The sequence below is a fragment of the Podarcis gaigeae genome (assembly GCF_964106915.1).
Source record: "Podarcis gaigeae genome assembly, chromosome: Z".
Classification (NCBI taxonomy): domain Eukaryota; kingdom Metazoa; phylum Chordata; class Lepidosauria; order Squamata; family Lacertidae; genus Podarcis; species Podarcis gaigeae.
In genome coordinates this window covers 2,283,891-2,305,743 of record NC_139691.1, presented here as the reverse complement: position 1 = coordinate 2,305,743, position 21,853 = coordinate 2,283,891, and the positions used below count along the sequence as shown (strand labels likewise).

General features: G+C 47.4%; 2 protein-coding genes across 4 annotated transcripts in view; one reads left to right on the top strand and one right to left on the bottom strand.

Annotated features, from left to right (window-relative positions):
- Positions 1 to 2,462, bottom strand: part of RBM18 (RNA binding motif protein 18) — a 15,025-nt gene extending 12,563 nt beyond the window's left edge. The window contains exon 1 of one of the 2 annotated variants that reach the window (XM_083721903.1): positions 2,314 to 2,462. In XM_083721903.1, coding sequence (XP_083578029.1) covers positions 2,314 to 2,418 — 105 coding nt within the window. In that variant the 5' untranslated portion in view covers positions 2,419 to 2,462. Of the gene's footprint in view, positions 1 to 2,150 lie in introns of both variants that reach the window. The other variant, XM_083721904.1, reaches the window with a different exon arrangement.
- Positions 2,437 to 21,853, top strand: MRRF (mitochondrial ribosome recycling factor). Of its 2 annotated transcripts, none has more exons than XM_083721898.1 (7): positions 2,437 to 2,548; positions 4,662 to 4,862; positions 8,721 to 8,870; positions 11,774 to 11,892; positions 14,857 to 14,948; positions 20,022 to 20,181; positions 21,285 to 21,853. In XM_083721898.1, the coding sequence occupies exons 2-7, from the start codon at positions 4,682 to 4,684 to the stop codon at positions 21,360 to 21,362; spliced, it is 780 nt and encodes a 259-aa protein (XP_083578024.1). In that variant the 5' UTR covers positions 2,437 to 2,548; positions 4,662 to 4,681; the 3' UTR covers positions 21,363 to 21,853. The 2 variants fall into 2 exon arrangements, with proteins under 2 accessions (XP_083578024.1, XP_083578025.1); XM_083721899.1 differs by having other exon boundaries at positions 2,447 to 2,548; positions 4,666 to 4,862.

The following is a 21,853-nucleotide window of genomic DNA, read 5'->3' as shown; positions in this document are numbered from 1 at the left end:
TTTTCTAAGTAGACATGTAGAAGATTTCACTGAAAAGGATTATCTATTTGTTTTCCTTTCCTTTGTGTTAGTGTATTATGACTTGCTAGTGTTGTTTTCTTTCTTAGGTTTCAGTAATAAAATTTATTTTTTAAAAAATAAAAATTATTGCCTACGCCCACACAAATCTACTCAAATGCCCAGGTTGCCCTTGAGTCCCATCACTGGGTGCCTCTCCCTATAGAGATGCAACAGGCACCAACCAACTAACCAAGGAAGGGTCTTCTTAGTTGTGGGGAGCCCTCTGTGAAACACTCCCCCTGGAGCAGCTTGCCTGCTGCTGCGGTCTAATGCTCCGTAACATAATATTTTTAAAAAATCAAAAATTCAAATAAAGAAAAAATGTCTGTTTAGCATCAGGTGAATCCTTTACTTAAGTATATCTGTTACTTGCATTGTTAGATTGGGGAAACCACATTGATTTTATCTGTGCTCTTCTGTTATTCATTATTATTACAGTGTACCTTGGGTTAAGTACTTAATTCGTTCCGGAGGTCTGTTCTTAACCTGAAACTGTTCTTAACCTGAAGCACCACTTTAGCTAATGGGGCCTCCTGCTGTTGCCGTGCCGCCAGAACACGATTTCTGTTCTCATCCTGAAGCAAAGTTCTTAAACCGAGGTACTATTTCTGGGTTAGTGGAGTCTGTAACCTGAAGCGTATGTAACCCGAGGTACTACTGTATTTGTTAATTATGCACAGTTCTCCTTTAAGAATTATTTTGTCAGCTACCCTGGAAGTTGTCAGAGACTGAAAAGGTAGAGAATGAAAGGCCTTAAATATATATAGCAGCAGGCAAAACCAGAGCTGGCAACATCACCTGCCATCCTTGTTGCCAGGGCCTCTAGCTCTAGGTAATTTTAATCTATTTAAGTATTTTAACTTCGGTATGTTTTGAATTGTGGTTGTAAATTTTTCACGATTTTCTTGTTTTCTCTTTTTGTAAACCGCTTTGATGGTTTCTTGAACAATCAAGTGGTATGCAAATTTCATGAAATAAATACACACATACATAGCTTGCCAGGATCTGGCAAGACCCAACATGGATGTCAGCCTTGGGCCTCATATTCCTGCCCCACTCACTGCACAAAGCAAACTTAGCAGCACCAGGCGGCTAGATGTAGTAACATTTTTAAATTTCCACAATGTGAGTGGCCTGCTGTCACTCTGAAGCACTGTGAGAAATTAAAAGGGTGGGAACCAAGAAATAAACGACCTCGGTCCAGTATATCTGAAGGAGCGTCTCTACCCCCATCATTCTGCCCGGACACTGAGGTCCATCACTGAGGGCCTTCTGGAGGTTCCCTCCCTGTGAGAAGCCAAGTTACAGGGAACCAGGCAGAGGGCCTTCTCGGTAGTGGCACCTGCCCTGTGGAATGCCCTCCCACCAGATGTCAAAGAGAACAACTACCAGACTTTTAGAAGACATCTAAAAGCAGCCCTGTTTAGGGAGTGAAGATCATCATTGGGAATGAAGATCTACATGTGATGTGTGTCCTGGAGGTCAGATCTGCTGCTCCTGTGGATCCTGCCACCCAAGGCAGTCACCTCACCTTTCCTCCTGGGAGACCTGGCCCTAAGTGGGGGAGGGCAAAGGTGATTACTATGGATCACAGCGGTTGCATGGCCTGTAGAGTTGGAAGGTACCCCTAAGGGTCATCCAGTCCAACCCCCTGCAATGCAGTAATCTCAACTTGATCATATGTGACTGATGGCCATCCAACTTCTGCTTAAAAACCTCCAAGGAAGATTTTAATCTTGATTACAGCTGGATTTTGACCATCTGAGGAAATGAGAAGTAAGATAGAGAGAGATAGGCCTTACTCTTTAAACGGGGAGGCTGGTCTCAAAGCGAAAAGTCAAGCATTCTCTCCCTCCCTGCTGCCAGTCAGTGCCAGCAACGCTGAGAAGCGGCCTGGCCAGGTGAATAGAAGGCCGCTTCCCAGCCTTGTCTTTCAGCTGAGAGGGGCTGCAAGGGCGGGGGGGGGGGCACGGGCGCTCCGAGGTGTCGCCTTTTTTATACACTTTATCTCCGGTTCTTTTGTGTTTGTCTCTGCCTGTGTCTCTGCGAGGCGCCCGCCGCCCGGCTCCCTCGCTGTCCGCCTAGCCTACCTCGCTGGGTTGTTGTGCGGGTGACGAGGGAGGCCCCGCGCGCCGCCTGAGGACTTCGGCGGAAGGGCCGGTTAAAAAAAGCGGCAGGGTCACCCTCTGGGCATGTGCAGAGTGCTGACACGCCCTGACACGACGGGCGCGGCCCCCTCGGCGTCACACTCACCGGCATCCCCTCAGCGCGACTCTCTTCCTCTCCGCTCCCCGCGCGCTCCGGCTGCGGCGTCACCGGTCCGCGCCGAGAAACGTCACGACGCTCCGTCGACGTCATCGGCGCGCGCAAGAGTGGGCGGGGGGAGGGCTCGACGTCATCGACCCGCGCCGGCGTTGCCTCTCACTTCCATCCACACCTCCGACGAGGAGACTCGCGGGTTGACGGAGCGGCGGCGGAGGAGCGAAGCGTAGGCTTGGGAAAGGGAGGCGGTCCTAAGGGAATGCGCCGAAAGCGGGGACGGCGGCGGCGGGCGGGGCCTGCGGGAAGGGGCAGGGCTTGGCTGACATAGTATACTGACTTCTGGCTTCTGTTTGCGGCATGTGAGGGCGGGGCTTGTTGGAAGGGCGGGGCTGGTAGGCTCTGGGGCGGGGCTGGTGGGCGGGTCTTGTTTGGGGAGGCGGGGCTTAGGAGGGCAGGGGTTGGGGTTCTCCTATGGAGGTGGGACCTTGGGATTGGGACCTTTGACTGACTCATAGCTCCTGGCCATAGCTGTCAACTTTCAGATTTGAAAATAAGGGATCAGCAGCCTCAAAAATAAGGGATCAGCAGCCTCACCTGTCCTGGGGACAGTCTACGGGATAGCTAACAATCCGGGATAGCAGCGGAAAACGGCGCTGGAATAAGGGAATTTCCCACAAAAAAAGGGAAGGTTGACAGCTATGCTCCTGGCTATGTCAGGGTCATGAAAGCCCATCACTGCCACGATCACCACAGAAGGGGTGACTCCAAAGGACCTCATCCCTTTTGGAGCCACAAGGGCTCCTATTATTCCCTCCTATTATTATTATTATTATTATTATTATTATTATGTTATTATTTATTAAATTAGCATACTGCCCATCTCACAATATCTCACAGAATTAAGATACAAAATACAAAATAAAACCAGAAAGTACGTGATAAAAACAAGTACAAGAACAAACCAACAATCCCCTCCCACACACAGAGACACATTTAAAAGGATAGGGAATGTTAATCAGTCCAAGGCCCAGTTGCAGAGAAACACCTTCGCCTGGCGCCAAAAGATGTATAATGAAGGTGCCAGGTGAGTCTCCCTGAGGAGAGCATTCCACAAATGGGGAGCGACTGCAGAGAAGGCCTGTTCTAGTGTTTCCCGCCTCTGGACCTCTCATGGAGGGAGCACACAAAGACGGGCCTCAGATTATGATTGCAGGGTCTGGGTCCATTTATATGGAGAGAGGTGGTCCTTGAGATATTGCAGTCCTGAGCTATTTAAGGCTTTATAGACTAAAACCAGCACTTTGAATTGGACCTGGATACTAATTGGTACCCAGTGCAGTTGGGCCAAGTGTATTATGCTGAAACTATCTTGCCCCAGTGAGCAGGCTATCCCTGCGCAGCTGAGCCATTCTATTCACCTCAACCCCAATGCTGCAGGAGATTGGATAGTGTGTAGTGCCTCAAGTGCATGTGTGAACTGTTTCATATGAAAATGTCTTCAGATACCTTCAGAGTGAGAGTCTGTAACTGGGAGGAGGCTGGCCCCTGGTGGGTGTGAGACATGGCAGAGAGCAGGTGTGCTCTAGTGTGACAGTGGCCAGGTGGCTTCTGTGGACTTGAGTAACACTGTTTTCATTTCTGTCAGATGCCATCTGGGATAAGTGGTTGTGGTAGATTTTGTTGGTGGACTTTTGTTGTCCGCATAATATGGGAGGGTTTTGGGGAAGGGGGCAGTGGCGTAGCGTGGATTGCCGGCGCCTGTAGCCATGCAGAGTTGGGGGTTGGTAGAAGGGAAATAGGCAGAGTACGCATGCACATTTAACTGCTTCACGGTGTCTGCATCACCCAGGAGATTGCAGTCATTTCATTGACCGGAGAGGTCACTTCCTGGTTCACATGGAGAAGCCGTTTGCAGTGGACCCCAGTGACGGAAGCATGCAGCTGTATTGCGGCAGCACCAGGTGTTGAAATTTTCTGCCCCTTGCAACTTTGTGCCCGGAGCAACCACCCAGTGGCCTCCCATGGTACGCTACTGGAAGGGGAGAAGGAGAGACATAGCTGTAGGAAGGTGATAGGTCGTAGTGGAAGATGGGATCAAGGTTATTTATGTCTTGTTCCTTGCTCCCACCTCGCCCACAGATTGGTCCCTAGTTGTTCATCTTGGGGCATCTGTACAATGCCAGCAGAAAAAAACACAATTTTAAACACCCAACAACTCTGAAATATCCAGCACAGAAAAGAAACCAGCCCAGCACACTCATTAAACAATGGAGTAACTGAAAAAACCCCGCCTCACCTATTATTTACTTGCCTTTTTAAGAATTAATGGTTCTTTCCAGGCAGCTTTCAACAGGACATCATGGCTGGGCCTCTGAGATGCCTCTGGCAGTTGCCTCCCCTACTGCGTTACTCCACTTTGGGGACTGCAAAGCCATCCCTGCAGGCCCCTCTGAAGGGCCTTTTGCTGCATGGCTGCCTGGATAACTGGGCCCACCCTCAGATGGTGCAGGCCAGGCACCTCGCTACCAAGAAAGCCAAAGGTGAGAAAGGGAGTCTGTGGACCTGAACCTTCCCCAATTATGCGTTTTCTACTGATCCCCTGGTGCCTTGAGAGAGGGTGGGAGGTCCCACTACTCAATGGGAGTTGTGGCAGGATTGAAGCAGTCATGTTATTGATTGATCAGTTATTGTTATTTTTTATTAGGCCTGTCGCTTTTTTGCAGAGAAGTTTCCAAGGGACTTAAAACATATTAAAAAACAGATACGTTGTAATATTGATATGTTCATGGAGAAACACGTGCAATTTGTAAAAAATATATAGCTAAGAAAGGTAAATAATGTTTTTATTCATCTTTTATGGTAAAGAACAGACATTTTGAGAAAACAATTGTTACAACAGTAAACAACAAATAATATCCTGATAAAATTACAGACTTTTGTCATGCTGTGTAATAAAGTTTCATTTGATTACTCCAAGAGATCACACCACATTTTCCCAAGACTATTGGGTGGATTCCTGCCACAGTCTGAACAATTTATGTATTCAATAAATATCTTCCATATTTTATAAAAGGAATAGGGATTGTGTTTGCCCTTTGCCACTTCACTTTGTCATTTATCAGCCAATGCTGTTGACCATACTCTGGTATACCAAGTACTGTATTTTTCGCCCCATAGGACGCACTGGCCCATAGGACGTACCTAGTTTTTTTTGGGGGGGGGAATAAAGAAAAAAAATTATTCCCCCCCCCCAGGTGCGGGGCTGGGGCGGGGGAAGCCCGAGCTTCCCCCAACCCCAGCCCCCAGAACAGGCTGCTATCCACATGCCGTGGGAGAGCTGTGCAAAGTCGCGCAGCTCTCCCACAGCTAGCGTAGAGCTACGCGAAGCCCGAAGCTTGGGGCGTGCTGAGCTCAGCGCACCCCAAGCTTCTGGGTGCCAGCAAGCTCTCTGCTAGTCGTGGGAGAACTGCGTCTCCCACAGCTAGCAGATAGCTTCCTGAAGCCTGGAGAGCGAGAGGGGTTGGTGCGCACCGACCCCCCTCGCTCTCCAGGCTTCAGCGAAAGCCTGCATTCGCCCCTTAGGACGCGCACACATTTCCCCTTCATTTTTGGAGGGGGAAAAGTGTGTCCTATAGGGCGAAAAATACGGTATCGATGTTAAGCCCAAGGCCAGTTTTCCAACATCTGACTACCTCCATATAGACAGCTGTCAATAGAAAGGCTAAGAGGTCATAATTAGGATGGGATTGTAAGCCCAAGTCGTGCTACTGCAGGATACGTTTCAACTGTTTTGCTATATATCAAGCTTATTTCTTTGAAGACAGCACTCCAGAAAGGTTTGATGATATCACTGCACCACCACATATGGAAATATGTACCTTTGACTGCCCATCCTTGATTGGCTTCCTTAGATATTCAGGATAGCCACATCACTGTTGCCTCACTTGTGCAGGCGTTTTAATGAGGATTCCCTGATTTTTGCAGAAACTGATTTCAACAGCCATCCAGTTTTCACTGGGATTTGAACTTCTAGGTCCATTTCCCACGGCATTTTTGTGTATAATAGACTGCCGTATTCTAGTGTTATTAGTAAAGGTAAAGGTACCCCTGCCCGTACGGGCCAGTCTTGACAGACTCTGGGGTTGTGCGCCCATCTCACTTAAGAGGCCAGGGGCCAGCGCTGTCCGAAGACACTTCCGGGTCACGTGGCCAGTGTGACATCGCTGCTCTGGCGAGCCAGAGCCGCACACGGAAACGCCGTTTACCTTCCCGCTGGTAAGCGGTCCCTATTTATCTACTTGCACCCGGAGGTGCTTTCAAACTGCTAGGTTGGCAGGCGCTGGGACCGAGCAGCGGGAGCGCACCCCGCCGTAGGGATTCGAACCGCTGACCTTTCGATCGGCAAGTCCTAGGCGCTGAGGCTTTAACCCACAGCGCCACCAGCTTTATAAATTGGAGGAAGCCATGCCCCAGAGAATGAAGAGAGGTTAACTAAGAATCTTAACAGCTGATCGAAATGGTATCATGACTATTTAAGGTTTGGTATGTCATCTTTCTTACTTTGCAAGCAAGGGCTGGGTTGGTGTTAGGAAGCTGAGCTAGGTGGTCCCTTGGTCTGAGCTCACAAGGCAGTTCTTGTATTTTGTGAACCAGAGGTGGAGAGTGTGTGGCTCTCCAGGTGCCGCTCCCAGCACCCCAGCCAGCACAGCCAGTGGGCACAGATGATGGGAACTGGTGTTCCAGCAGTGCCCAGAGAGACACAGATATGCTACCCTTGCTTTAAGTGCACTCTTTTCTCATGCTGACTGAAGAATTCTGTGCAACCGAGGGTTTGCTACTCATCAGGAATGTTTGCTTGCACAAGCACCAATGAAACAAACGAGCTGTATAAAAACACAGCTATGTTCCTGTGGGAGCTTCCGTTAGGAGACTGTTTTTGCGTAGTAGTAGGGGCTAACCAGGTCTGCCTCCTCCGCCTCAAGTGTCCTCTGGCTGTTCTGTCAGGCTGTCTCAGCGGGAGAGATGGGAAGCAGAAGGTTCGTTTCATCAGCTTTGCTGGAGGCCCAGCACCACAGGGCACCTGCCCCTGAACTCTTGTCAGCTGCTCTTTATAAGAAATGGTGCCTGAGATTCCTGCCTCCCACCCACTTCCCTGTCCCTTTCATCTTTTTTAGAATGTAAGAATGCAGGGGCAGGGACTGTCTTGTTATAACTGATGGTATTTAAGACACTTTGGGGCTCTTTTTTTTTAGCTGAAGAACTGGTTGCAAATACTCTAAATCAGTGGTTCTCAAAGGGTGGGGCAGGAGAGGATGGCAAGTGTGACGGCAAGATTCAAGGAGAATCAAAGAAACATTTAACATTCTAGTATAGTATAGTATAGTATAGTATAGTATAGTATAGTATAGTATAGTATAGTATAGTATAGTATAGTATAGTAGTACCTTGGGTTACAGACACTTCAGGTTACAGACTCCGCTAACCCAGAAATAGTACCTCGGGTTAAGAACTTTGCCTCAGGATGAGAACAGAAATCGTGCTCCAGCGGCAGCAGGAGGCCCCATTAGCTAAAGTGGTGCTTCAGGTTAAGAACAGTTTCAGGTTAAGAACGGACCTCCGGAATGAGTTAAGTACTTAACCTGAGGTACCACTGTATAGTATAGTACAGAAATTGTGGGAGGGGGGGAATACAACCAAAAACAGTATCCATGCCTCTTTTAAAGAGCCTTGGCTATTCTACAGATTCTTCCACGACATATTGTTGTGAACAGGGATTTTCAACGCTGACAAATAAAGTGGTACCTTGGGTTAAGTACTTAATTCGTTCTGGAGGTCCATTCTCCTGCTGCTGCCGTGCCACCAGAGCACGATTTCTGTTCTCATCCTGAAGCGAAGCGAAGTTCTTAACCCGAGGTATTAGTTCTGGGTTAGTGGAGTCTGTAACCTGAAGCGTATGTAACCCGAAGTATGAAAGGTTAGAAAAAAGAGGTATGAAAGGTTAGAAAAAAGAAGGAGACAAGATTTTGTTTGGTCTTTGTCTAATATAAATGAGATTAGCCGCCAAAAGCCAAGTTACACCTCACTGTGAGTTTGTATACACACTTAAGATACATATGCAAGAGGCTTATTTATATTTCGGGAATTGTTTATATTCTTATGTAGCTGCATTGTTTTATACTTCTTGGAGGTCCCACGATCATATTATAAAGTAGTTGTGTTCTATGTTATAACTCAAGCACTGCTAGGAATTGTTTCTTCTTGTTTTCCAATGCATTTCTTACCAATATAAAATTCAGTGTGTTGCAAGCAAACTTTAATTCTGAAAGTGTGGCCCAGAGGGAAAAAGTTTGAGAACCACTTCTCTGAATAAATAAACAGCATTGCTTGTGCTTCTCCAGCTAAAGGGAAAGGCGGGGCACGTGTGAACATCAACACCTCTCTTGTTGAGGAGATCATTGGCTTGGATGAGGTGAATGAGAAAATGCATTCTGTGGTCAAAACCCTGCAGGAGGATTTCAACAAAAACTTGAGCATCCGCACCTCGCCAGGTAAGTCACTCCCGCAGGTTTGCAGCACCTGCTCTGAATCAGCGGCCCCCAGCTTCCCTACCTTGCCATCCCAACATCTCCAGAGCTCTTCTCCAGACACAATAATTGATGGCTGCCCTGCGATTCTTAACAAAAATGCTTTGCTTGCCCTGAGCTTGACCAGGAAGCATCCCTTCCTGCTAATAGCTTCCTGCAGGCAGTCATTGCAGAGTGGGAGATGTCAGAAGCATCTAAGCGAACCATTTGCAGATGTGATGACGAGGAGAATTGTCAGCTACCAGCGTGGCAGGAAAGGGGCAATTGCCACTAAATTAGCCTCTTGGAATTTGCCCTCAAGATGTGGGGAGGACCAGACTTATCTTGATGGACTGGCACCTTTGGCTTAAAACGGGGTTCTTCTGTAGTGAAGGACGGGGATCCCCTTCCTACAAACTTATATTGGTAAGCACCAACGTTTGCAGGCCACAAGAGCAATCCTCGCCTCACTGATTTGATGGAGTTTCATAAGAAGAGCTTGGCTGAATTATAGAAAAAAATTAGCGACAGCAGTTGAGTGCAAGCACAAGACTTGGGCAAAGTGTGCAGTCCAGTGCACATTCACATGCGTGCAACTCAATAAATTGGGTCGGCAAAGTTTTTGTGGCTTGGGCTGGTTCACAGTCCTGCGGACGCTGCAGTGCACTGCCCCGCTGACACTGTGTGTGCATGCACACATGTGCAAAAGCTATTTCTGGCGCAGAAGAGGCGTGCGCAGCTTCCCATTGGCTGCAGGAAACCGGCCATCATCACGGAAGGTGGTCAGCATCACGGAAGGCGTTCCTCGCTCTGTTCTGCGCCAGTTTAGCACGGTGCAAGGGAGCCAACCAAGTGGGCGGCAGGGATCCATGGGCCGGTTAAACGACCCCCATGGGCTGCTTGTGGCCCATGGGCCTTAGGTTGCTGACCCCTGCACTAAATACAAGGAGAATTGATTCTGAGTAGACATTAGCATTGTACTGTAAAATGTTGGACAAGCTCCCACAAAAATTGGCACACCTGCGCAGTCACACATTGAGCTTTTACTGTGTTAATGTGAATCTTCTTGAACAGTGGCTCTTCCTGCTCAGTTTAATGTTTTGGTTTTTCTGTTGGCGCTGTGGGTTAAACCACAGGGCCTAGGGCTTGCCGATCAGAAGGTTTGTGGTTCGAATCCCCGCGACAGGGTGAGCTCCCGTTGTTCGGTCCCTGCTCCTGCCAACCTAGCAGTTCAAAAGCACATCAAAAGTGCAAGTAGATAAATAGGTACCGCTCTGGCGGGAAGGTAAAAGGTGTTTCCGTGCGCTGCTCTGGTTCGCCAGAAGCGGCTTAGTCATTCTGGCCACATGACCCGGAAGCTGTACGCCGGCTCCCTTGGCCAGTAAAGCGAGATGAGCGCCACAACCCCAGAGTCGGCCACGACTCAGGGGTCCCTTTACCTTTACCTTTTCTGTTCCAGCATTTCCATTTAAACATTTCTAGAGAACCAGTGGTGGTGCAGTGGTTAGAGTTTCAGACTAGAACTGGCAGAGACAAGTGTTCAAATCCTCTCACTTGGCTGTGACACTCACTGGTTGTGACTTGGTCCAGTCACTGCCTCTCGGCGTAGCTTACCTTACAGTGTTGTTGTGGGGGTTAAATGAAGAGGGGAGCACCATGTAAGCCACTTTGAGGTCCTTTGGGGGAAAGGGGGGTATATAAATGAAGTAAATAAATATACTTCATATTTATAAATATACACACCCCGTCTGTCCTTCCTTACTTAAGTTTATCTGGCTGGAAGCATTCTGGAGCAAGAATCAAAAAAGCAGATTAACAAAGGGCCAGAAGGGAAGTGTCTGAAATTGCAATTATTGAGTTGTCATTCTGTGTGGGGCCCTGCCTAAAAAGAAGTTGGGCTGTTGCTAGTGAAAAGAGCTGTCAGTTGCCTGACCATTTGTCTATAAAAAGTGAATAACCGGTCATTCAGCAGGCGGGGTTCTGTCTAGCATTAGTTGTACACAGTGTGGATCCAGTGACGTCAAGCAGCATGGCTTTACTTACGTCCATTTGTTTCAGTGGGTCTGCTCTGAAAAGATTTTAGTTATACACATCCCTTAGATCCACTTAACATTTTAGAGTGGTTAATTAGTTAAAACGTTGACATTCATGTAAATTAGTTACTTAGCCTCTGGTCTCTTTTAGCAAGGTAAGGAAGAACAGCAGCCTACCTCACATATAAAAGTGGAATAAAATGAGAAGGAGCTGGTAGTCGGACATTGGGGTGGAAAAAGTAGCTAGTCAGAAAACACTGTCTCCATCAGAACAACCCCCTCCTCAGTTCAGGGGTGGGGATCTTTTTTGGACAAGTGTTGGGCTTTGGTTGCCTTCATCACACTGTTCTGCTGTTCTGCCACTGTTGGTTTATTTATAAATATATTTGCATACTGCTCTATCGTTTAAAAATCATCAAAGCCGTTTACAGCAACAAAAGCATAAAGCCATGCAGCAAAACACTGAAAAGGCCATAGAAACATTGTTGGCCTTTGGTTTTAGATAGCTTAGTCCAGGGGACCTCCAACTCTGGAGGCAGAACTGTGATGACGCCTCTTGCCTCCCTGGGTGGACGTGTGTATATATGTATATGTACATGTAAGAGTACAAACCCCCTGACTTTCGCATGGTGGGAATGTAGCCTGATGTTCAAAGGGAGGAGCCAAATAATTGCCCTGCTCCCTTTTGCCTGCCTCTCCACCCACCCATTCACAACACACAGCCCCTGCAATGGAAAAGGTTGACCACCCCAAGCATGGAACTGCATGACGTTTGGGCTGTTTCCATGCTGTCTTTGCTTCCACCAGCCCCCAGATGCTGACATGGCTTTGACATCAATGTTCCTCTTGTTCCAGGGGCTCTGGACCACATCACTGTTGCAACCAAGGATGGGAAGTTTCCCTTAAGCCAGCTTGGGCAGATCTCCCTGAAATCCCCGCAGCTCATCCTTGTCAACATGAGCAGCTTCCCAGAGGTACGTGGACAACCCTTGATGGACTTCTGCATGGAGGGATTGAGAACTGCATGAGCCAGAAAGGAGACTAAACTAAGGCAGCCGTGAATTCACCAGGTGACCCCAGGAGCTGAACACTCCTCAAGGGGCCAGGAACAATACCCAGGTAGGACTGGGAGAGTTCCTTGCCTGGAGCCCAGAAGAGCCGTTGCTGCCAGCCAGTGTACTGAGCTAGATGGACCCATGGTCTGATTCAGCATAAGGCAGCTTCCTATGTTCTCACCCTTAGCTGAAATGAAGGCTTAAGTATAACGGCCATTGCAGTTAATATTATTCATCTTGCCTTTCCCACACTGTTGACACTTAGAGTTGTAAGCTCCTTGTGGGCAGAGCCTTCTTTTGGTGCCATGCTTTAAAGGTAAAGGTAAAGGTAAAGGTACCCCTGCCCGTACGGGCAGTCTTGCCAGACTCTAGGGTTGTGCGCTCATCTCACTCTAGAGGCCGGGAGCCAGCGCTGTCCGGAGACACTTCCGGGTCACGTGGCCAGCATGACAAGCTGCATCTGGTGAGCCAGCGCAGCACACGGAAACGCCGTTTACCTTCCCGCTAGTAAGCGGTCCCTATTTATCTACTTGCACCCGGGGTGCTTTCAAACTGCTTGGTTGGCAGGAGCAGGGACCGAACGACAGAAGCGCACCCCGCCGCGGGGATTCGAACCGCCGACCATGCGATCAGCAAATCTTAGGCGCTGAGGTTTTACCCACAGCGCCACCCGTGTCCCATGCTTTAACAACAATAAAAAACATGTGAACTGCCTTGTCAGCATTGGAGCATCTCTGTAATTTTGTAAGCTTTCCTGTTTCCAAGGGTCAGAGAACTATAGGATTGTACAGTTGGAAGGGACCCAAAGGTTCATTTAGTCCAACCCCTGCAATGCAGGAGTCAAGGCTCCCATCCTCATGACTCCAAAACATGCTGTGGATTCAGCAGGGGCCCTATTTCTTCCCATCTCCCCTTCTTTCGTCCTTTTATCTGTTTTTCCTCCAAGAGTGAGTAATGCTGGCAGGGGCTGATGTGAGTTGTAGTCCAAAGACTCGCTGGAAAAGACTGGAGGAGAGGGCTAGATGGAGCTATGATTTGACCCTGCATAAGGCAGCTTCATATGTCTAGGTGGTTACAGTGGTACCTCAGGTTACAGACGCTTCAGGTTACATACGCTTCAGGTTACAGACTCCAGAAATAGTGCTTCAGGTTAAGAACTTTGCTTCAGGATGAGAACAGAAATCATGCAGCAGCGGCGGCACAGCGGCAGCAGGAGGCCCCATTAGCTAAAGTGGTGCTTCAGGTTAAGAACAGTTTCAGGTTAAGAACGGACCTCCGGAACGAATTAAGTACTTAACCCAAGGTACCACTGTACTGCAAAAACTGTTGCGCTATATGGGGTGAACAGGTTTTCAAGTGACCAGGTTTGACTTCAGTGTTCTTCATGATGTTTGCTTTTCCCTTGACTAACGAAACCAGAATAAATTATGCAGGCAGGAGAGGTGGGTTGTTCTTTAAAAAAGAGAAGGAACAAATTGACAACCCATGTCTGAGAGAGGAGTACAGACAAACCCCCCCCCCACTGCTTTTCAATCAACCTGGCATCATTTTATTACATGTGCAACATCAATAGAACAGTCACAGGCCTTTGGCAACTTGTGGAATTATACCTTTGTTTAAAAACTGAAATGGCTCAGAAGTTCAAGTTAATTAAATAGACTGTTGGTGCTTCTGGTGGTGGCTTGGGTTGGGCAATATATCAAATATAGCATCCAAAACCTGTTTGAAGTCCATATTGTTAATCGGTTTCATAATTTTTGACCTGGCAATATATCACAAATCGTGTGTTTGTGTGTGTGTGTGTGTGTTTGCTATGCAAAAATCACCATACAGGAAAAACCGTGAAGCCAGCCAATGCCTCTACATAGATCATGACGTCTGAAATAAGAATGGAGCTATCAGTATATCATGATGTTTAGCTAGTGATATATCACAATGTTGAAAACCAGCTTACCCAGCCCTGGTGGTGGATTTCTTTCGATATTGACTGTTGCTTATAAAAATAAATGAAAACAATTAAAAGTTGGTAGGGGGGAGGATGATAATAATTTAGACAGGTTTCTTCCTTTTGCACAATCTATGCAGGGTGTAGAATACAGATTTTGAAGTTCAGTATGTAGACTGCCTGGGCACAGCACAGTGTGTCTGCAAGTATTTTAAAAATAGCCCCCCGGAAGGCCAAAGCTGCCCCCTCCACATTGCCTGTCAAAGGGGCTGTGTGCCTTGTCTCATCCCTGCCTGCCTCCCAGCTCTGGCTACAGATGGGGCTGGCAGCTTTCAGATCCTGCCTGAAAATCCACAGCTGTGAAAAACAGGCCTTGTGCTAATCCCCGTTATTTTCACACTTGCCTATGGTTGCAATGTGGAACGAGTTAAAATGATTTAACTCTTGCCTCTAAGCTCCTGCTGCATGAGATCTTTGGCACGCAGAGTCAGACCCTGGAATCTTTCATCTGCTTTTCGCCTATGTCTTGCAAAGTCCAGAGTCTCCTTCCACCAACATCCCCTTGGGAATTCACCTTAAAAAAATAAAAATCTGTATTGCCTCAAACCATCAAAATGGTTTTGGTTTTCCACTTTTGGTTTTCTTCCACCCTTCCTTAGCTGCTGATCCCCCCCCTTGCCCTCCCCCCACAGCCACTTCACTGATACCTCAATACTGGGGATGAGGGAGGGGCTGCAGTTTGCAATCCAGTTTTGATCAAAGGGGCTTGCGCTGTTGTAACTTCCTGGTTTTGCTGGTAAGCGAACTAAATGTTTCCATGTTCTGTCAAGATGGATTGCTTCCATTGATGGAGAGCTCCGGCATTTGGTAATAATTATTTGCTAATTCCCTCCGCCTTTTCTATCTCAGGGTGGTTTTTTCGTTTTTGTTTTTTGCAGAGCGCAGCTGCAGCTATCAAGGCGATCCGAGAGAGCGGAATGAACCTGAACCCGGAAGCAGATGGCCTGATCATTCGCGTGCCTGTTCCTATGTAAGTAACCACAACAGCCGTCTCATTTGATTTGGCGACCCCAGTGGGGGAACGCGATAGCGCTGGCTGGCTTTCCTGGGCAACCCTAGCTTTGCACCCTGGATTTCTTTTATGGAGTTGAAGAGATTAGCTGAAGGAGTGTTTTCTGTCATGTAAACCTCCCTCTGTGTTGAGGTTCTCTGGGTTCCTCACACTACCACTTGCAGCCCGCCCAAGCGATTGGAGAGAGGCCTTTCTCAGCAGCAGCACCCAGACAAGGAGATTGCTGCCAGCTCGATTTCAGCATGCCTTTGGGCAAGGTGGTCTCTGTGAATCCCCTTCCTCAAGGGAATCCACCTCTTGCTTTGTTGTCCAGGACACATTGCGGTCCTTTCCCAGTTCCTTGTACAGCTGGCGCCCACTGAGCTGGCCTCGCTTCTGAACTGACCAATGCCAGCAGTGAAGAGGTTTGAAAATGTTTGATGGAGAGATGCTCTTCCTCACCACCCACTCCATCACCTTGTTTCACCAAAGGTAAAGGTAAAGGGAGCCCTGACCATTAGGTCCAGTTGTGGCTGACTGGGGTTGCGGCGCTCATCTCACTTTATTGGCCGAGGGAGCCAGCGTGCAGCTTCTGGGTCATGTGGCCAGCAGGACTAAGCCGCTTCTGGCGAACCAGAGCAGTGCACGGAAACGCCGTTTACCTTCCCGCCAGAGCAGGACCTATTTATCTACTTGCACTTGGACGTGCTTTCGAACTGCTAGGTTGGCAGGAGCAGGGACCGAGCAAGGGCAGCTCACCCGTCGCAGGGATTCGAACCGCCGACCTTCTGATCAGCAAGCCCTAGGCTCTGGTTTAACCCACAGTGCCACCCGTGTCCCTAACCCTTTAAGGTCTTAGGTATATATTAAATGTTCATAAATGTACTGTCAGGGAATTGGAGACCGAGAGGGAGGAAAGCTTGGGAGGCTACAGTGCCACCTGCGTCCCATAAGTTTCACCAAAAACTTGCCCATAAAGGCTGGTTGTTTATGTATTTATTTCGTTTCTGTATCACCACTCCTTCCACATTGGAGCCCTGGGCTGCATACAACATAACTAGAACAGTATCAAAGAATGGCGATGGGCAGTAGCTTCCAGACTGGAAAGAAAACTGCCCTCTGAAACACACTTAATAATTCCAGCGTCATCAATGTAATTTAACTTAGGTTCTATTCAATAGCACAGCACAATGAACAGTGCAATGGGTGCTATTTACAGATGAAATCTTACGCAGTCCAAAAAGCAGTCTTTTTAAAGGAGTAGATTTGATTCTTGGGCAATTAATTAGTGGGTGATAGACAGTAACTAAGGACCTAAGACAGATAGGTAGCCGTGTTGGTCTGCCATAGTCAAAACAAAACAAAATCCTTCCAGTAGCACCTTAAAGACCAACTAAGTTAGTTCTTGGTATGAGCTTTCGTGTGCATGCACACTTCTTTTTGTTTTGTTTTGTTTTGTTTTGTTTTGTTTTGTTTTGTTTTGTTTTGTTTTGTTTTGACTAAGGACCTAAGAGTAGCCCTGCTGGATCAGACCAAAGGGGGCCCAGCCTCCTGTTCTTACAGTTCTCCAGCCATGGAGGCAGAGCAGAGCCATCTAAGTCTTATCCTGCATTAATTTGTGTAATCCTTTAATGTCATCACTGCCTCCCATGGGAGAGAGTTTCATAGTTTCAACTACGTGCTGCATGAAGAAGTGACTTAGTGGAACCTGTGTTTTCAGAACAGTCTACCTCAAAAATAAGAATCTATGGGCAAATAGCAAAGGAGGGTCATGCTGGAGCTGGCCACTTTGGAAACTGACTGCTGGGCAAGAGGGGTCTTGGCTCTGGTCCAAATTTCAGCCTCCAAATTTCCCATGGATAGTATCAAGAGGGTAGTCTTTGATGGCCTTGGAGAAGGTGACCAGACGGGATAATGTTGGGTATTAGATTAAGCATATCATACAGTATTAGTCCTACTCTGCGTAGAACCATTGTACTTAATGGCCGTGGCTAACTTGAGTACATTAATCTTATTAATTTCATCAATAACCATGCCATTGTGATGTAACATCACCAACACTTCGTTTGATCAAACTTACCTTTGTTGATATCTACAGGAGCCTGGCTAAAGGAACTTTAAAGATTGAATCTTCCTTTTGGACACAATTTGAATGAGTTTTCTGTTTGTGGCTTCTGTAGTAGATCTTGAACCTTGTTCTCTCAATTTTTGGATTATTAATATAAGATTTAGAACATAGAATGGTTTGGCAGTGTTTTGTGTGCCGCCTGTGTGCTGCTTACTTCATACTGGTCTACATTGTGATGTTTAAGGCAACTTCACTTGGCCCCGGGGACTCACAAAAGTGCGGCCCTCAGCCCTACAAATTACACAGGCTTACTCCCCTTGCCTTAGCTTTATACATACGTAGAAATTATGTCCCTTTCTCAAGGCAAAAGCATGCCTTCGTCATCAGAGCTGGATGCCGGATTTGGTGAGAAGAACAGGTCAGCTCAGGGCTGAGTTTTTTCCTGCACAGGAGTAATTGACATTCTTCATGCGGTCTGAGTAAGCAGAGTCGCCTATCTTAACAATATCCTTTCACACCCTCTTTTACATCTCTTAGGCTGTCTATCAAAGCATAGAGTATAATTCCCACTACAAGGGCGACTCTTGAGTAGAACATAGCAGGGATGCAGCCCAAAGTCCCCAAAGAGGCCTCAATAAAAGCAACCTCCCCACTCGCCTTGGGTCCTCCATTTCCCTGCACGTGGTAGGAAATCCAGCTTTTGGGTTCGGGCTCTGCAGCAAAGGCCTTCAGGGAAGCTCACCGTAGCAATTTCACAGGCATGTAGCCAAGGGCTGAGGGTCCTGGGCTCCCAGCTCTTCTCAGCACCGGCCAGCATGGTCTGAGGTTGGGGGTGAGGTCAACTTCTCTCCCCATACCCCGGGTGCAGGCAACATTAGGAGAGATCAGCCTGAAATTATTGCGGCCAAGCGCTCATGGCAGAGAGTGGCCTGCGCATCAGCATTTTTGCTTTGGCCGATAAGATCCTGCTCTGGTTTCCGTAGCTCCTCCTGCTCTCTTCTTCCTTTCTCTTCTCCCTGCCCGGTTCTCCCCTCCCCTCAACCCCCCCCCCCCATGCAATCCTGAAGGAGGCTGCTATTATCCTCCTAATTGCTGAGGATTTCGACTGGGTGCACAGCAGCCTGATTGTTAACACACTCCCAGATCATCCCCTGGTTTGAATTACACAGGAGGAGGGAAGAGACCCAGGAGGAGCGGAAAGGAAGGAAGGCAGGTTCCAATGTTACTCTCACATCTCCTCCTTTGTCGCAAGGCCACGCTTCTCCCTCTGCTGCCCCATTTCCTGCCCCCAATTGCAGGGTGTAATCAGGGCTTTTTTTCCAAGAACTTGCTGAGCACCCACCCAAAGTCATTGAAAGAAATTGAATATCTTGTGGCACACATACTGTGGAACTCCCTGCCTATTGAAACCAGGCAGGTGCCTCTGCTCCTTTCAGTGCCTGCCTGCCCAGACATGTAGAATGCTGTCATGTGTTTTAAGTTTTTAGTTCATTGTTGGTTTTACCTTTTGAAAGTTTTAAAGAATTTTTACTGAGAATTTTATTGTTTTATTTTCCTTGTAAGCTGCTCTGGGTTTGTTTTTTAATTGTTGTTAAAACAAACCTGTTGGGCATACATTTTATGCTTTAAATGAATAAAATAAGGCAGCCAGTGCCCTCCATGTGTTTGGGGCTACAGCTTCCATCAGCCCCAGCAAGCGCAGGGAAGCATAGAAATTGCCCAGAACATCTGGAGGGCCTCAGCTTCGCGAAACCTGCCATGTGAGGAACCTTGCTCTTCCTCACCTGTTGTTCTTGTCTCCACCTCTCCCATAAAACTCCCATATCTCCTAAGCATGATTTTCCCTATCACTCAAGGCTTTCTCCCCCACCCCGTTTTCAGGGCCAACCAGATTTGCACCTGTGTACACTTTCAGAAACCTTTCTAGTCCCCTGCTCCAGTAGCCTTGTAGCAATTCGCCCACACATTTATTGAGAGTGGTTTTCCTGACATTTCCTTTTTATATTACACTTAATCTTATCATTGCAATTTATTAGTTGCCTTCTAAACCACCATCCCACAGCAGATTACACGTAAGATAGTTGAAAGGATTTAAAACACAGAACCAACAAGTACATTCAAAACAAGACAAAAACCCTAGATGTAAGAGGACACTCATGACTCATGGTAAAGACCCATCGATCCATCTGAGGATTTGAAAGTGCACATAGCAGGTGCCTGTTGCATCGCGACAGGTACGTGATTCCACAGGGCAGGGGCAGCCACACTAAAAGCCCTGCTCCAAGTTACTGCAGAGTTGGCTGCTGAGGTCTTTGGAACTTGAAGGAGACTGCAGTGATGTCCTAGGTGCATAAGGGGTAAGCAGTCTCTCAGATAATGCGGTCCTGAGCTGTATAGGAACGTATATGTTTAGTACCAACACCGTGAACTTGGCCTAGTAGCAAATTGTCAGCCAGTGCAAATCCTGTAAGCAAGTACTGCGATGCTTTTGAGACCACCTTGCCCCATATGGACCAACCTGGACCCTGTGATTATCAACTGAGGTCCTTTGTGTGCCTCCTGCATGGGAATTTCTGGAGGGTGGCAACACAAGAACAGACCTTTTCTGTGGTGGCTCCCTGCTTGGGGGATGTCACATATTTTGGGGCCATGCAGAAACATTCCTCTTCTCCCAGGCTTTTGGTTAGTTAAACAATCTATGGCTTTTAAAACTGTGGGTGGGGAGGTGTTATAGTTTCTGTTTGTTACTATGTCAATGTGTTTTTGTATTGCAAACCACCCTCGATCCTCAAGATGAAGGGCGGTATGGTAATTTAATAAACAAATAAATGAAATGAGAATTGCCCCCACAATCCACTGAGCCGCCATTTTCTGTACCAGATGCAGCCTCCGGGACATGGAATACATCGCAGAAATCCAGTGGTGAGGTTGTGAGTGCATGAGCAGCTGAGGTCAAAGACACCCTTTGCTTACTGTTTGACTAGGGTCACCCGTGAGCACAGAGAGAACCTGGTCACTGTGGGAAAGCAGCTGACAAACAGAGCGAAGGAGTCCCTGCGGAGAGTTCGCGCCGAGGCCATCAGCCAGACCAGGAAGGCCAAAAGCTCCACGTCAGAGGATACCATCCGGTTGATAGAGAAACAGGTACTAGTCGGTTGATGGGCCATTTTCTAATACAGTGGTACCTCGGGTTACAGACGCTTCAGGTTACAGACTTCACTAATTCAGAAATAGTACCTCGGGTTAAGAACTTTACCTCAGGATGAGAACAGAAATCATGCAGTGGTGGCACAGCGGCAGCGGGAGGCCCCACTAGCCAAAGTGGTACCTCAGGTTAAGAACAGTTTCAGGTTAAGAACAGACCTCTGGAACGAATTAAGTTCTTAACCTGAGGTACCACTGTATTCTAATAATTTTGATGATCGCGTTACTGAACCTTGTTTGACTGGGTATGATTTTGCTTTTACAGTGGTACCTTGGGTTACAGACACTGCAGGTTACAGACTCCGCTAACCCAGAAATAGTACCTCGGGTTAAGAACTTTACCTCAGAATGAGGTGGCAGAGCAGCAGCGGGAGGCCCCATTAGCTAAAGTGGTACCTCAGGTTAAGAACAGTTTCAGGTTAAGAACGGACCTCCAGAACGAATTAAGTTCTTAACCCGAGGTACGACTGTACTATATTATTTATTTATTTATTTATTTAGTATTATATTTAACCCTGGAACGCATCTGGACCTGCTCCCACATCAAAAGCCAGCCTGTCAGGCAGAACTCAGGAGGGGAGAGTTATGCTTTTGCACTTGAACCTGCTTGCTTGTTTCTCACTGTGAGAACCTCTCCTCTATGAATTTGTCTATCCCTCTTTTCAAGCCATCCCAAGTTGGTGGCCCATCACTGCTCCTGTGGTAGTGAGTTCCATAGTTCTAACTGTGTGCGGCATTACAAAAAAACCACTTAGGTGAAATCCACACACATATAAAAACGCTGTGAAAATGTTTTTTTTTTTAAAAAAAAAGTTTTGAAAACTATATTCAATTTGTCATAGCTCACTATCGCCATCTAGTGTCCCATTTGTGTGTTGCACTTTACAACACAGTCAGAATGTTTTATTTGCAGCTGTATAGCTGAGTCCTTACTTTCATCTGTCATGAACTTACAAACATTCAGCTTCCTTGAATGTCCGTAATGTTTTGTTTAGTTTTTTTAAAAAAAGTTGCCTGCATTCACACACTTTTCTCCCCCGCAGATCCAGCAAATGGCAGAGGACACAGTAGCCGAAATGGAGAAGCTGTTGGCAGCAAAGACAAAAGAGCTGCTTGGTTAGCCTGCTTACGGGAGATTTCAATCCATCTGTCACCAGGAGGAGTTTTCTACCCATCACTGGACTCTCACAGCCTCCTGTGTGGCTGCAGCATTTTGGCTCCCATCATGTGTGAAGCTCTTTGGATCGGGTCTACGATCATCCCTGCCGCCCTCTCTAAGACTTTGGCACTGGCCAGAAAAATTGTGTTGGCAACTTCGAGGGCAGCTGGGGCTGATGAAATTAATACGGACAAGGTTGCAGCCCCACTAAAACCTGGTTGACGTAACCACGTAGAGTGGTGGTTCTTGGCAAGAGAGAGAGCGTGCCTCATCAAAGAGGTTTTCTTTTTCCTAGGAGCAATCACATTTTGGATTGTCATTGACCGCCTTGGCCATTTTCACTCGCTTGCAAACTTTGTCATAGTGGGAGGAGGCAGCAGAGGCCAGGCGTCTTCACGAACTCACAGGGAATCTTGTACATTAAATAAAGCACCCCAGGAGGTATGAAGTATC

What these genes read in the sequence shown, in the direction of transcription:
- MRRF (XM_083721898.1), top strand. Translation starts at nt 4,682, where the DNA reads ATGGCTGGGCCTCTGAGATGCCTCTGGCAGTTGCCTCCCCTACTGCGT. An exon ending in GAGCATCCGCACCTCGCCAG is followed by an intron (nt 8,871 to 11,773) that starts GTAAGTCACTCC and finishes CTCTTGTTCCAG; the next exon opens with GGGCTCTGGACCACATCACT. An exon ending in ACATGAGCAGCTTCCCAGAG is followed by an intron (nt 11,893 to 14,856) that starts GTACGTGGACAA and finishes TGTTTTTTGCAG; the next exon opens with AGCGCAGCTGCAGCTATCAA.